We start from the raw sequence: 13,337 nt of genomic DNA, 5'->3' as shown, positions 1-13,337 counted from the left end.
TGAAGACGCAACATGGTGTTTTCAATACGATCCTCAAACAAAGAGGCAGAGCGCCGAATGGCGGTCCACAATCTCCACGACGTCGAGAAAGGTGCGGCGACAGAAGACAAAAACAGAGACGATGCTGCTAGTTTTTTCGATGCCAGAGGTGTCATAAACCACAAGTTCGTCCAACAAGGGCAGACGGTAAGGAGTTTTATATCCGCGTGCTCCAACACATGCGTGATGCACTGCGACGCCGTCGCCCTGACTCATGGGCGTCTGGACAATGGAGCCTTCACGACAACGCAAGGCCGCACACTGCTCTCAGCGTGGCAAAATTACTAGCCAAGCACATTACTCCACTTCCCCATCCGCCATACTCGCCTGATTTCTCCCCATGCGATTTTTTCCTGTTTCCTCGATTGAAGAGAGCCATAAAAGGTCGCTGGATGGGAAGCGTGGAGGCCATTCAAGACGCCACGACAAAGGAGCTGACAAGCCTGCCAAAAGAAGCGTTCTCCAACTGTTTCCAAGACCTCAAGAAGCGTTGGAAGCTGTGTATAAACTGCAAGGGAGACTATTTCGAAGGGGTGCTGCAAAAACGATTCCAATGTTAAACGCATTTTTATAATGGACTGTCTCGGAACTTTACAGACAAAGGTTATATTAACATAGCTGCTTTGCTAAAGGCAAAGTGCTTGTGCCTGCACGGTTTGTATGCCTAATCCGGCTGCGCTCGAGTCCAAATATTGTGTGCAAAACTCCGCACCCACTTTAGAATTTTGCTTCCTTTCCTCTGCAGAGCACTGCTAGAGCACTCTAGACAGGTGTGCTCACCTCTGTACTTGTGTCAGTGCTAATTACTGCTCTGAAGTCTTGTGTCTCTAAAGGCAATGATTGGAAGCGATTTATGCGGTATAGCAAAGAAGCCTTGTTGGAGCGAAAACCCGGCGACCGCCGTCGTCACTTCTGCAGGTGGCCACACCTACCTCCTGCCCACTCTCTTCCTCTCTCCCAAGCCATCTCTCTCTCTCCTACCCCTCTCTTCCCTCTCCTCGCAGTTGGGCACACTGCCATCTGCCAAGTGGTCAGAATCAGAATATAATCTGCGTTTCGATGGAGGCGAAACGATAAGGCGCCCGTGTGCTGTGCGATGTCAGTGCACGTTAAAGGTCCTCAGGTGGTCGAAATTATTCCGGAGCCCTCCACTACGGCACCTCTTTCTTCCTTTCTTCTTTCAATCGCTCCATTATCCCTTCCCTTACGACGAGGTTCAGGTGTCCGCCGATATGTGAAACAGATACTGCGCCATTTCCTTTCCCCAAAAACCCATTTTCAATTTCAATTTTCAATCAGAATTGGAATATAATCAATAGTGGAAAAGGGTCCTGCTTAAGTTAAGGACAACGCAACGAGCCATGGAAAGAAAAATGATAGGTGTAACGTTAAGACCGGAAGGGGGAAAATTAGATGAGGGAACAAACGCGTATTAATGACATCCTAGTCGAAACCAAGAGGAAGAAATGGGCTTGGGCTGGGCATGTACTGCGAAGGCTGGTCCTTAAGGAAACACTGAGTTAATTCCAAGAGAATGCAAGCGTAGCAGGGGGCGGCAGAAGGCTAGGTGGGCGGATGAGATTAGAAAGTTTGCAGGCATAGGGTGGGCGCAGCTGGCAAAGCACAGGGTTAATTAGAGAGACATACGAGAGGTATTTACCCTGCAGTTGGTGTAATCAGGCTGATGATGATGATAAAGAGTGGAATAGAATTCAATAGGTATATAACAAAAGCTAAAAAGATCGGCGACTGAAAGAAAAATCCTTTCGCCTTTTCTCCGGATAAATCCGATTGATCATCCCTAAATTTTTTTTCTGTTCAGTCAACACCAAACAGCACCAATTCCTCTGCTTCTTCCCTGTAGTAGCGCGTGTCCGGGACAGACACGTCAGAGGAAGAGCAGGAACGATGCAGACCTTTTCTTTTACTTGCGACCAAGATTTATGGACCTCTTTTTCCCGCCTTCCTTTGTATATTTATTTGAATAGAACGTTACAATGGACCTGATGTTTCTGCAAGTCATTGTGCTACAATCCTATTTTTAAATGTCTTCGTGCACGGATCACAAGAAAATTATAAAATTTTTGTTTGCAAAAGAAGGCGATGTCGCCGCATCTGACCGGCGTTCCGCCACAGTGCGCCATTTTTATAAGGACAACAACAATCATACAGTTCGTATCGGGGCTGGTACGGCGGCAGCACACCTTGCAGGCCCGTGGGACATGCTGCTGCCCGTCCGCACGACAGTAAAGCCAGCCGCAACCACTACGGCGTTCCCAGGTAAAACTGCGCCATTGTAATAATCAGAAAACTACGGTTTCGTGTTGAGGTACGAGCCCTCGCGAACAAACTGCGTTCCGCACGATCGCTATTGATTGGCGACCACATATCCACACTAACTCCGTAACTGCAGCGGTGCTAAACGCTGCAACATACGCAGTAACCTGAGCGGATCAACTTGCAAACAGGCGCCCGAGGGCTAGTGAGCTCGTATTGTGTTGAAATACACCTGAAACGCTGTGTCACATCGAGAACAGTTGTGTATGTAACGCTCATAACTACATTAATAGTGATTACCCAGGCCCTAGCATTTGCAAGCTGACTGCCCGTGTAAAAAGAACCAGCTACTCTTTTGTAAAGCATACATCTTCGACGTGCTTCTTACCAGATCTCCTCAGGAGACAAGATGTGAGCTCTACAAAAAGAAGCTGCTTTTCTGTTTGCGAACCAAGCGCGACTTGCAGCCCCCACAGGGCAGTAACGATTCGTTGAATTATTTTTCAACCCTCTAAATCAAGCCCCGGTCCTTAACTCTTTTTTTATTGAACCGTTGTCATTTACCTCCTCCGCATTTTTTTTTTTCACACGCAGCGAACAGCGGAGAAAGGTAGACCATCTTTTCGGGAATGCATCCTCCGGGGTAACTAGCACAGGCTACGCTTTACACCCCTGCCCTGCCTTCTTGGATCGCCATGGCAGTGGAACCACCTTATAGGAGAGTTTGCAATTTGCCCCTCCCTACCAGCTCGATCGTGTCATGAGCAGACAGCTCCCGAAAGATCTTCAAACAAGCGTTTAGAGGACACTGGTGACATGTTGACGATGTGGTGCGTACTGGGCCTTTTGCTGCTGCTACTTGCGGAATGTTCGTCGACAGCCACCCTCCTAAGCAGCTCAGAAAGTCCAGCTGAAAAAACTCCCCTGCAGCAGCAACAACAACAACAACAGGGGAAGCAACGTCCGCAGAAGGACCTAAGACCCAGGACCAATTACGGGCTTTTGAAGTCCGAACCGTGCAGCTCGGATGAGACGTGCAAGACGCGAGACCCGGACTCCCGCTGCCTGGAGCAGTTTTGTGTGTGTCAGCACGGGTACACAGACCAGTTTGGTGACCGCTGCAAGAAGCTCGTCCAGCTGGGTGACGCCTGCTCCGAAAACTTCGTCTGCGGCGGAGACGCTGTGCAGTGCGTCGACGAGCGATGCGTCTGCGATCGGGGCTTCGCCGAAGACGAGGGCTCCTGCATCAAGGTGCGTATACTGAAGAACGGAATGTGTTCGTGGCGTAATCACGCAAGGTCGCTGCTTTACGAAGCTCTGGTGAGTCTGCTCTGATCTGATGAAAACAAAAAGCACCCGCGAAAAAACATTAAGCCAATCTGGCACACCGAGCCCGTCCGCTGTTGGCACGGTGTGAACCGATTCGTGGATATTTGGGCAAGCTGCGTGTGATCATTACGCAGTCCTTGGGGTCTATTCATCGTCTGCAGCTCAACAGCTGTTACCCTAGTTCTCTATTAGCTGCAGTAAACTCATAACAGACTCTATAGTGTAAGGCGGCGTCATGTGAAGTTTTTTTTTTTTAATCACTGATTGCACTGTGAGGCTTAAACCAGTAATCGAAGTTGATTCCTCTCGTCTATGAGAAAAACTGTGGGGCTCAATAAATCCAAGCTAAACGGTAATAATGCCTACCTACGGAAAAGGAAACGACTAGCTTCTTAAGACAGACGTAAGAGGCCCGGCATGAACTCGCATTTGAAACAGAAAGCGTGTTTAAAAGCTACTGTGGCAGATAAACTCATTATTGCACTCTATAAATTACAGAGATCCTGCTAGAAAAACGATTATAGTGCGGCATCTAGGCGTTTCATTGTTGAAAACCATCTGCAAGATCAGTTACGTCTTTTAATCAATTTCAGTAGTATTCTGCTGTTTTATTTGTAGTCTAAAAGTCTCAACTAGCCCGAATCCCAGCACACCCTCTCCTCGCCAGTAATCATGTGACCACTTCGGTTTACACTCGTGGGTTATCCCTCTGAACAGGACTGCCCGTGCAGATTCCAGGCCTATTCTAATTCCCCATGACCATATCTCGCACTTAATCAACAATTACATCACAGCTATCCACTGTATTGCGAATGGTCGAAATTGGGGAGTAACCTCAAGCTTGCGTACGTACTCCTTTTTTATTATTTATCGCATACTGCAGACCAAATACGGTCCAAGCAGGAGAGGCACAGTACAAAACAATGAAGTACAAAATTTCAACCTTGAAAGATGAAAAAGCATACATGACGACGAAACAAGTACTAAAGGACGACCAAAACTTATAGAACGCTAAATAGGCACAGGCGGAAAGAAGCAACACGGGGTGTCAACAACATGGCCCGTCACAGGCAGCGCCAACCAACGGTTGAAATTACTCAGGGGAGGCGAGCAAAGGGGAATCATGAGGCAGTGTGTTCCAGTCAGTAATCGTATAAGGAAAAAAATGAATACTTAAAATGGGTTCAATGTAGTGTTTATGCTTATGACGAGATTTCTTAGATGACTGTTTAGTTATGTAGTCCTGGGGATCTATGCCAATTTCTGAAAAATACAAGCGACAAAGAAATTTAATTCGAGCTGTTTTTCTTCGTTCTCTTAAGCATTCAAGGTTTGATTCATGCAACATAGCAGATAGAGAGTCCCGGCGTTCGTAACGGTTGTATATAAGACGTGCGGCTAGCCTCTGAATTTTTTCCATTTTTTTTATATCTACCGTTGTGTGAGGGTCCCACACAACACTGGCGTACTCCAACGAAGGTCTTACTAGCGTTTTGTACGCCTTGCTTCTCAGTTCACTGACGATCTTCCTAATTTGTGTTTTAAGAAGCCTATTTTTTACGAGCTGAAGAGCATATGTTATCGATGTGCGCTGTCCATTTAAGCCAGTTTGTAATTGTAACGCCTAAATACTTATATCGCACCACTTGTTTAACCATATTGCCGCACATGTTGTATGAAAATCCGTTTTTTTTCTTTTATTAGTAGCACACATATGCACAGTCTTTTCAATGTTAATCATCATATCATATTTATCGCACCATTCTGCTAGTAATTTTAGATTTGCGTTCAGCTCGAGTTTATAAGTAACAGAATTTATGGTTTTAAAAATGACACAGTCGTCTGCAAACAGTTTAACTGATACAGTTGTCCTGACAGAGTCATCCAAATCATTGATATAAATATTGATATAAATATTAAATAAGACTGGTCCTACTACAGATCCTTGGGGCACTCCCGAGTAGACATCTAAATTTTAAGAACAAGAGCCGTCTATGTCGACATATTGTTTCGTGTTAGTCAAGGACGATATAACCCAACTGATTATTTTGGAAGGTATACCAATTGCTTTCGTCTTCAGGATTAATTTTTTTATAAAGCACCTTATCAACTCCTTTGGAGAAGTCCAAAGATATATCTACCTGGCCATTCATATCTAGAGCTTTAGCGATTTCTTTGATGGTTGCTATTAATTGCGTGTTGGTGGAAAAGCCGTGCCTGAACCCATGTTGCGCTTTATTTCTGATCTTGTTTGTATCTAAGAAGGTATTGAGATATTTCACAAGACTATGCTTGAGCACCTTACAAGAAAATACATGTTAGTGAAATAGGTCGGTAATTACTAATTTTCACCGGGCTACCTTTCTTGAAAACCGGAACAACACGAGCCAGGAGCCAATCAGTCAGTACTTTACCAGATCTTAAAGACTTATCAAAAATATTGTTACAAAAAATTTACCTATCAGCTGCGCGTATCTCTTAAGAAAAATGGCTGCAATTTTATCAGGACCTGTAGATTTTTTTTTTGTGTATAGCCGTAAGAGTAGTTCGACTACACCGTCCAAAGACTTGGACAGGGTGTCTGATTCATCCGTTGCTGGTGTGAGATCACAACTATTGTCCGGCTTCGAATACGCGCTTGGAAAGTGGGAGTTAAACATTTCTGCTATTTTCATGCAGTCTGTAATGAGAGCGTTTCCTGCCACTATCTGCTCGATTCGTCGAAGAATTTTGTTCCCTAGGAACTGCCAGAATTTTTGTGGGCTTTCTTAGGCAAAACAGCCGAGATTGTCAGTGAAATAACGCTCCCGAGACTCTCGCAACTTAACTGTGAGTATAGTTTTTGTTCTGCAACCACATCGTCCTCAACGCGCTTAAATTTCCTACGGCGCTTCAACTTACGTTTTATTTGGAGGAGATCTCTGCTTATCCAAGGGCTCCCTGGGCCAACCTTATCAACTTTTCTGGGATAAAGTTTTCTATGCAGTGGTGACACCAAGATTTGAAATTAGTCCGTAATACGTCAACGTCATCGTCAGTGAAGAAGAAGAGGCGATCCTCTAAATAATGTATAATTTGAACATCATCTGCAGCAGAATAGTTTTTTAACAACAGGCTTCGCTTTATAAGAGCTCGCCCTTCGTGGAAAAACACAAGTGAAGTAAATAAGTTTATGATCGAAAATGCCATCGTAAACCTCCGTTACACGTTCCTGTATGTGGTTAGAACAAAACAAAAGGTCTAAAATTGAGGACGCAGAATCTGTTACACGTGTTGGAAAAAATACTGCTTGGTTCAGGTTAAATGCGCAAGCAACATCTCAAACAACACTTCGGAACTATGAACGTCAACAGGACCCCACTTCATTTCCAGCCAGTTAATACTGGGAAGGTTAAAATCTCCAACAACTATTATATTTTGATCGCGGTACCTCTCTGAGTGATCGTATAGTTTTAACAAGAATTCTGGCGTGGAACCAGGTGACCTGTAAACTGCTGCGATAATGACACTGCTACCACTAAATTTAATAAGGATCCTCATTAAACTGATACCGCCGGTCTCAGTATCACAGGTCTCAATCACTTATCACGTGACGTGCATATTGTTCACCCTAGTAATCACGCTGGTCATTCACAGGATGTGCTTTTGCTGCCCACGTGCGTCGCAGGTGGACCCGTCCCGTGCCTCCAGCCGCATCCTGCTGTACGTGGTGTGCGCGGCAACGGTGCTGTTCGTGGTGGGCGGCGTGTCCTCCATGCTCTACACGCAAGTCCGGCAGCGTCACATCAAGGACGAGGCCTGCGACAACTGCTTCCTCGCCCAGTGCACCATCCTCTGAGCTGTTGCTTAAGAGCTGCACTGTGATCCTGACTGTTTACCGAGAGTGACGCGGTCTGCTCGCAGCCATCTGGCTACGATATGATGCCAGTCGAACACAGACTAGCCAGCGTGTTGGGGAGCTAAATGATGTGCTACGTTTTTTAAAGTTCAGTGCAACCGACGAACTATCCTTTATAGAACTATGTACTGAGCTATGCACTGAGCACTATGCACTGAGCACTGCACATTACATTCAAGAGGAGTCAAGGCTGGACTGACTGTTTTATTTTTATTTTCAAAAAGAACTGACATCAGATTAGGTGTTTTTTTGTTTTCTCTTCTTGCATCCCCCATGTTTGTCAGTACTTTCCATGCTGTTTCTGCGGGCCCCTAGACGTATAATCGTAAATAAAGCGTACCCCAGTGTGAGATGTATGCGCACGGACTTGCAACCCGACGCTGAAATAAGCATGGTGTGCATGGGCGAGAGTACAAGCGTACAGGCTTCGCTGGAGGATGCTGCCACGTCGTGCGACCACGCAGTCACGTCCAACAACGTACTTTGTGTACGTTTACTTTCATCTGTACGCAACTTTCAGGCTCCCAGCGCCCCGAGCCGCTGTTTACTACACAGCGCACTTGGCATACAACCTAAGCGAAGCTGTTGGTAGAACGAGCATTTACTACAATTATCTGCTTAAGAGGGTGGGCATCATATAGGTGACAACGATTACGGATTACCTACGCCCCTCCCCCATAACGATAGCCAACGGGGCTGTTAAGAATGCAGCAAGCATGGCTAGTTTGTTTCAGTTATTTTGCACTGTGTACAGTGTTCACAAAACGAACAAGGCGCGCGCTTCATTCGTTGTTTTTTTTCTGCGCGTATGTCGGTCAGTCTGTGAACACAACACACAGTGCAAAATGAGCTGGTTAAGAAGCCTGGCTAAAAATGTAGCTCTATCAACGTTTGACGACAAAAAAAAAACACGCGAGGTCGTAGACTTTGGTTAATTTTGGCACACTCTTCGACAAGTGCTCCAAGATTGAGTCATGAATTTCAGAGCACACAGAAGGAGATTAAGCAACATTACAGATAAATTGCAACAGGACATTTATGAAGAAACGCATGAAGACAAAGGCTATTCGATCGCAGACTGGCCAAGTTTCCGCAACTATCCCGGGGATCGTCCCAAAATGGTCAACGCAAGCAGAAGTTGATACGTAACTAGAGATGACTGCCAAGTCCAGGAAGCACGTCCGGAGCTCACAGGATGACGCAGGTGATGATAAACGCGCCCTCCAGCTGGTCCTCAAGGTCATATCGCTTCAGACAGAAGGCATAGAACAGGACGAAGCCCGCAGCAAACAGCGCCATGCTGATGGCCGTGTAGATCATGACCGTGGTTAGCGTACTGGGGCCACTTTTGGCGTGGCAGTCACTGTCGTGCTCTTCATCCTTGAAGCACTCGCAGATGCCCTCGTTGCAAGACATGCTGTTGCCGCGGCACATGACCTGCGCTCCGCAGCGCTGGTATCGGCCGACCCTCTTGATGCAGAGCTTGCCCTCCAGCGTGAACGTGGGCGCGCAGATGCACAGGCCACCCTCGCACATCGACACCGGGTCGGTCTCAGCGCACAGCTCGTCGCTGTCGCACGCCTGTCCCACGAGCGCGCTCGCGTGCCTCCACCATTGTCTGGGAGCCAGGGAGTGCAGAGATCCTGCGCAAAGCGTCCGCGTTCAGCGTTGAAGATATTCATCATAATCATCATCATCAGTCTGACTACGCCCGCTGCAGGACAAAGGCTCTATATCTTTCCAATTAACCCTGTCATCTGCCAGCTGCGGCCTTCCTATCCCCGCAAGCTTCTTAATCACATCCGCCCAACTAACCTGCCGCCCCCTGCTACGCTTGCCCTCCCTTGGAATCCAGTCCATTATATTAGCGGTTATTTGCTTTCTCATCACATGCCCTGCCCAGTCCCATTTCTTCCTCTTGATTTCAACTAGGATGTCATTAACCAGTGTTTTGTCCCTGACCCCCTCTGCCCTCTGTCTCTTAACAGTACACCGTTCATTTTTTTCCCTTAGCGCGCTGCGCTGCCTTTATCTTGAGTTGAACTCTTTTCGTTAGCCTGCACGTTTCTGTCCATAGGTGAGTACTGGTAAGACACGGATTAGGGCGTTCTTTATCGGTGTTTGTGTTTGCGCCTTCGGTCAAGGATCCTTCAGGCAGAAACTCGCGTAAACTACAAGGGAGCAATAACTGCCGATTCTATGGTCCTAATCTATAACAATGGGCGCCGCGGCAAAATGTTTGTCGTACGAGCATAGCCACGGAAACGTTAGCATAAGTGAATGACTCACCTCCGGACAACAGTGCCGCCGAGGCATGTCCGAAGCACGTCCCCACGTCCCTCCCAGTGTCTCCTTTGAACGTGACTCTTTTGCGACTGCTGCTCCTCACGTTCACATCAAAGCGATGCTCGTTCACGACCGCACCGCCTACGATGCTTTGGCAGGTGTAGGTGCCTGCGTGCACACTGCGGCAGGGTCCCATTTCCAGGCTGCTGCTGTAAGACGTCGCATGTGGTTGGCGGTCGGGTTGATCGGTGACGACACTGTAGCGATAGAGACCTGGATGAGGGTTCGGTGGTATGGCGAAGCCGTTGAAGAACCAGGCGAAGGTGGCGTTGGACCGCGGGGCAGCACTGTGGCTGCACTGTAAGCGCAGCTCTTCGCCAACTTCCAGCGACAATTCACGAAATGCGACGCGTCCCAGAGTTGTCCTGGTCGACTGGCGTCTGGTTCCAGCGACATCGCTTCCGGTTGCTAGAAACCAGGTCGCGTTCACTACGGCAAGCCAGGGAAGGTGCGTCATGAACCGATCTTTACTGTCTTCTTCGTTAAAACAGCGCGCTGTCACGAGGCCATTATACGAAAGGCGACAAAAATAATTCTAGATTCTTCCCCCTTCTTTCAAAATTATATATATCGTCCACATGTCACTTATCTTCACACAGTGGAGATCAGAGGTAGGCGCATGTCAGTTTAAAAGAGGACAACGACAACCTGGTCCCGCAGATTTATACAAGCTATTAAAAGGAGGCTCATCATTCAAGAAGGCCATTAAATTATACGAGAGCAGTTCATGATGCTCTAAGCAAGTAACAAATAAATAAAAAGGGATTGAGACAGCGAGCTGGGGGAAAACGTCGTTGATTAGGTAACAAATTGGAAGCAGAAGCCGGTAATCAGCCTCTAAAACAGTGAACGAAGACGACGACATAACGTAAGGCGTTATGCGCGCTCCTTGTCCACGAACCTTCTTTCATTTATTTAAGCATCCTCGTCCTCCATCATTACAAACCCTTTTATACCCCGAGGCAATAAACATCGCTTTTAGAACAAGTTCACACGTCCACATGATAGACAACGGGCGCCCAGCTCCAGCTTCACTCGTGTCCCATCTGCCCATACCTGCGCACAGAACTTATTACACAACCCATTGATATCTGTCTGTCATTCAGAGCTGCTGTATGGAGGCGAATTCAGACTGAATTTCGAAGGGGCGAGAATAGTGTTCTACAACTACTAAGCACTACTTTAGCGCAGCCCCAAACACATCCAAGTGCAGTTTCTATGGAAAATACACTGACAACAAACACCGACACTGAGACTCTCCCGGGGTCAAACTTACTGACATGCACTGCACGCGACCTATGGCATATGCTAAGACAGAGTTTATTCGTAACTATGAAGACTGGTCGTATTTGCATAATACTTTCGAAGCGGGGGGTTATGACAGAGTGTCCCGCAGCTAGAATCTCATTATCTGAAAGTTCGCCGCCCAGCACGTTGTGAACGTGCTGTGCTAGGAGTGGTTGTAACAGGCACCGATGCTGATGTCAATAAAACGTATTCTTCCTCCCCCCGTCATTCGCTCCACTCACTCTCAGCCGTCGCACTATGTGTAAAGTGTTGGTGCAAACTCGCGAGTGTTGTGCGAATCTACGTCTGCACTGGTCGCGGACGCTGTCGTCCTTTTAAGGCTGGAGTTAACGAGATAACGCACTCCTAACTACGCTGTTGGCTTACTCGAGGACCTGCTATACTGGCGATGACAGGCATTTTTCTTTTCCTACCTTCGGAGTAGCCTCGGGGGCCCTCTTGCCTCAAGCAAGAAACACGGAACTGAAGGGCGATACTGAGCTACATTTGTGTACTTTATGTGGCAGAGGAACTTCATTGCTCAGCTCTGGAATATTTCTGCACGCTCTTTCACCTGTATTCTCATATTCTCTAATCTTTCACCGCACATGACAGTAAGGGACTTCCGTTACTGCAATTTTCGGTGAAAGGTAGGAGGATGTGAGGCTATGGCGCCAACAGGGCGACCAACATAGGTTTGATGCGGCAAGCTGTGGACGTTCTGGGTGTTTGGTATGCATCCGGAATTAAGGGGTTCCTCGTCCTCTGACAGTAAGGGTGCGGCCGAAGTGAAGGAGGTGGTCACTAAAACAATCCTGGCAGCAGATAAGAAAAATTAGGTTCCAAAAATAGGGCCAGCGCGATAACCATCTCACGCGTTCGCTTTATCCTTGATTTTATTTGTTAAAAAATATTTAACCACTGACTACTGTCTTTCGTAACTATAGCTATGGCCGATCCCCCAGCATTCGGTACGGGCAATCCTAGCTCAGGTACAGGTAAACACCGCCAACGACGAAAGTCTCACTTCTACCGCTCTGCCACGCTGTGAAGGAGTGCATGATGGGGGTGAAAAGGGAGCAGAAAAGTTGTGAGGAATTTTGCCGAATTCTGCAAATGAAATAGATAACGATAGCTGGCCTCTCCACCCTTTCATGAACGCCAAGCTTCCTGGATGACTTATGGCATGTTAATTTTTCCGAGCTGGCTTATGTTTTCTCTGAATTTAGGCGAACGTCGCCCAATAATCACCGTGTAGTTTGGGACATCAAATTCTACACTCGTCTGTGCGGAGTCATAGTCAGCACTGTTATTGAATCAGTTGTCGAAGAAAAGTACGGCGTGCTTTATTTGAACTTCACGCCAGTTATTCGAAAGCGACTAAAAAAATTGAGAACGGACAGTGATGTCTGTCCCATAAGCGAAAATTCCCTCAAATTCCCACAAAATTTCTTATTTTAGGTCATTTTTTTCTGGCAGATCTTTGAAAACTACATCAATTTTAAAAAAAAAATTGTGAGAATTTCGGCTCTTACGCCGTTAACATTCCCTTTTCTTCAAATTTCGCGCCCCAAATTCCCTGAAGAAGAGAAAAGTTCTCGAATAAAGCATCACTGAGAATATACTCGATAAGGTTCGAATAATTTTGAGCATGCACTATTGGATCCGTTGAGCGATTCGAATGGGAGAATATTCTATTCTCTGTTCGAAAATTTCGAACATTCGCACACCTCCCGACAAAACTTCCAAGATCGTCACACCGTGTGACACGGCCGCTCCCGACTGCCCTTTCCTTCCTGTGTTTTCCGTTATGCTACTCTTGAAAACCAGTGGTTGTTACATCTGCTCTTTAGGTGTCCTGGCCATTTTGTTAACTCCAACTAAAATGTCCTTAGCTGGGTTAATTCTCTAATCCATGCTGATTTCTTTCTGACTAATAACGTTACGCCTATCAATTTCATTTTCACAGCTCGCTGCTTTGTTATCAATCTCGTTTCTAGCTTTTTTTTTGTTATCGTTCACCTTCCGGCCCCGGATATGAACACTTTATAGGTGCATAGATTGTAGGCTTTCTTTTCCAGGGATATGTGCGAGCTGATGTGGGCAACTTAAGAGTGAGAACTAATTGCGCTCCACCGTTGTTTACTCTTATCAACGTGTT

General features: G+C 46.7%; 1 protein-coding gene across 1 annotated transcript; it reads left to right on the top strand.

Annotated features, from left to right (window-relative positions):
• The first annotated feature begins 2,175 nt into the window (after positions 1-2,175).
• LOC144123304 (uncharacterized) lies at positions 2,176-7,645 on the top strand. Its single transcript, XM_077656158.1, has 3 exons — positions 2,176-2,319; positions 2,911-3,567; positions 7,313-7,645. Exons 2-3 carry the CDS (start codon positions 3,133-3,135, stop codon positions 7,481-7,483), a joined length of 606 nt encoding a protein of 201 aa, XP_077512284.1. The 5' UTR covers positions 2,176-2,319; positions 2,911-3,132; the 3' UTR covers positions 7,484-7,645.
• Positions 7,646-13,337: the final 5,692 nt, after the last annotated feature.

This window comes from Amblyomma americanum, chromosome 3, assembly GCF_052857255.1.
Source record: "Amblyomma americanum isolate KBUSLIRL-KWMA chromosome 3, ASM5285725v1, whole genome shotgun sequence".
NCBI classification, from domain to species: domain Eukaryota; kingdom Metazoa; phylum Arthropoda; class Arachnida; order Ixodida; family Ixodidae; genus Amblyomma; species Amblyomma americanum.
Note: the sequence above shows the minus strand (reverse complement) of the source record. Positions and strands in the feature narration are given on the sequence as shown.

Bases quoted from the DNA above. Each gene is read 5' to 3' on its own strand.
- LOC144123304 (XM_077656158.1), top strand. From the start codon at position 3,133: ATGTTGACGATGTGGTGCGTACTGGGCCTTTTGCTGCTGCTACTTGCG. The intron at 3,568-7,312 runs GTGCGTATACTG...CGTGCGTCGCAG, and splicing joins ACGAGGGCTCCTGCATCAAG to GTGGACCCGTCCCGTGCCTC.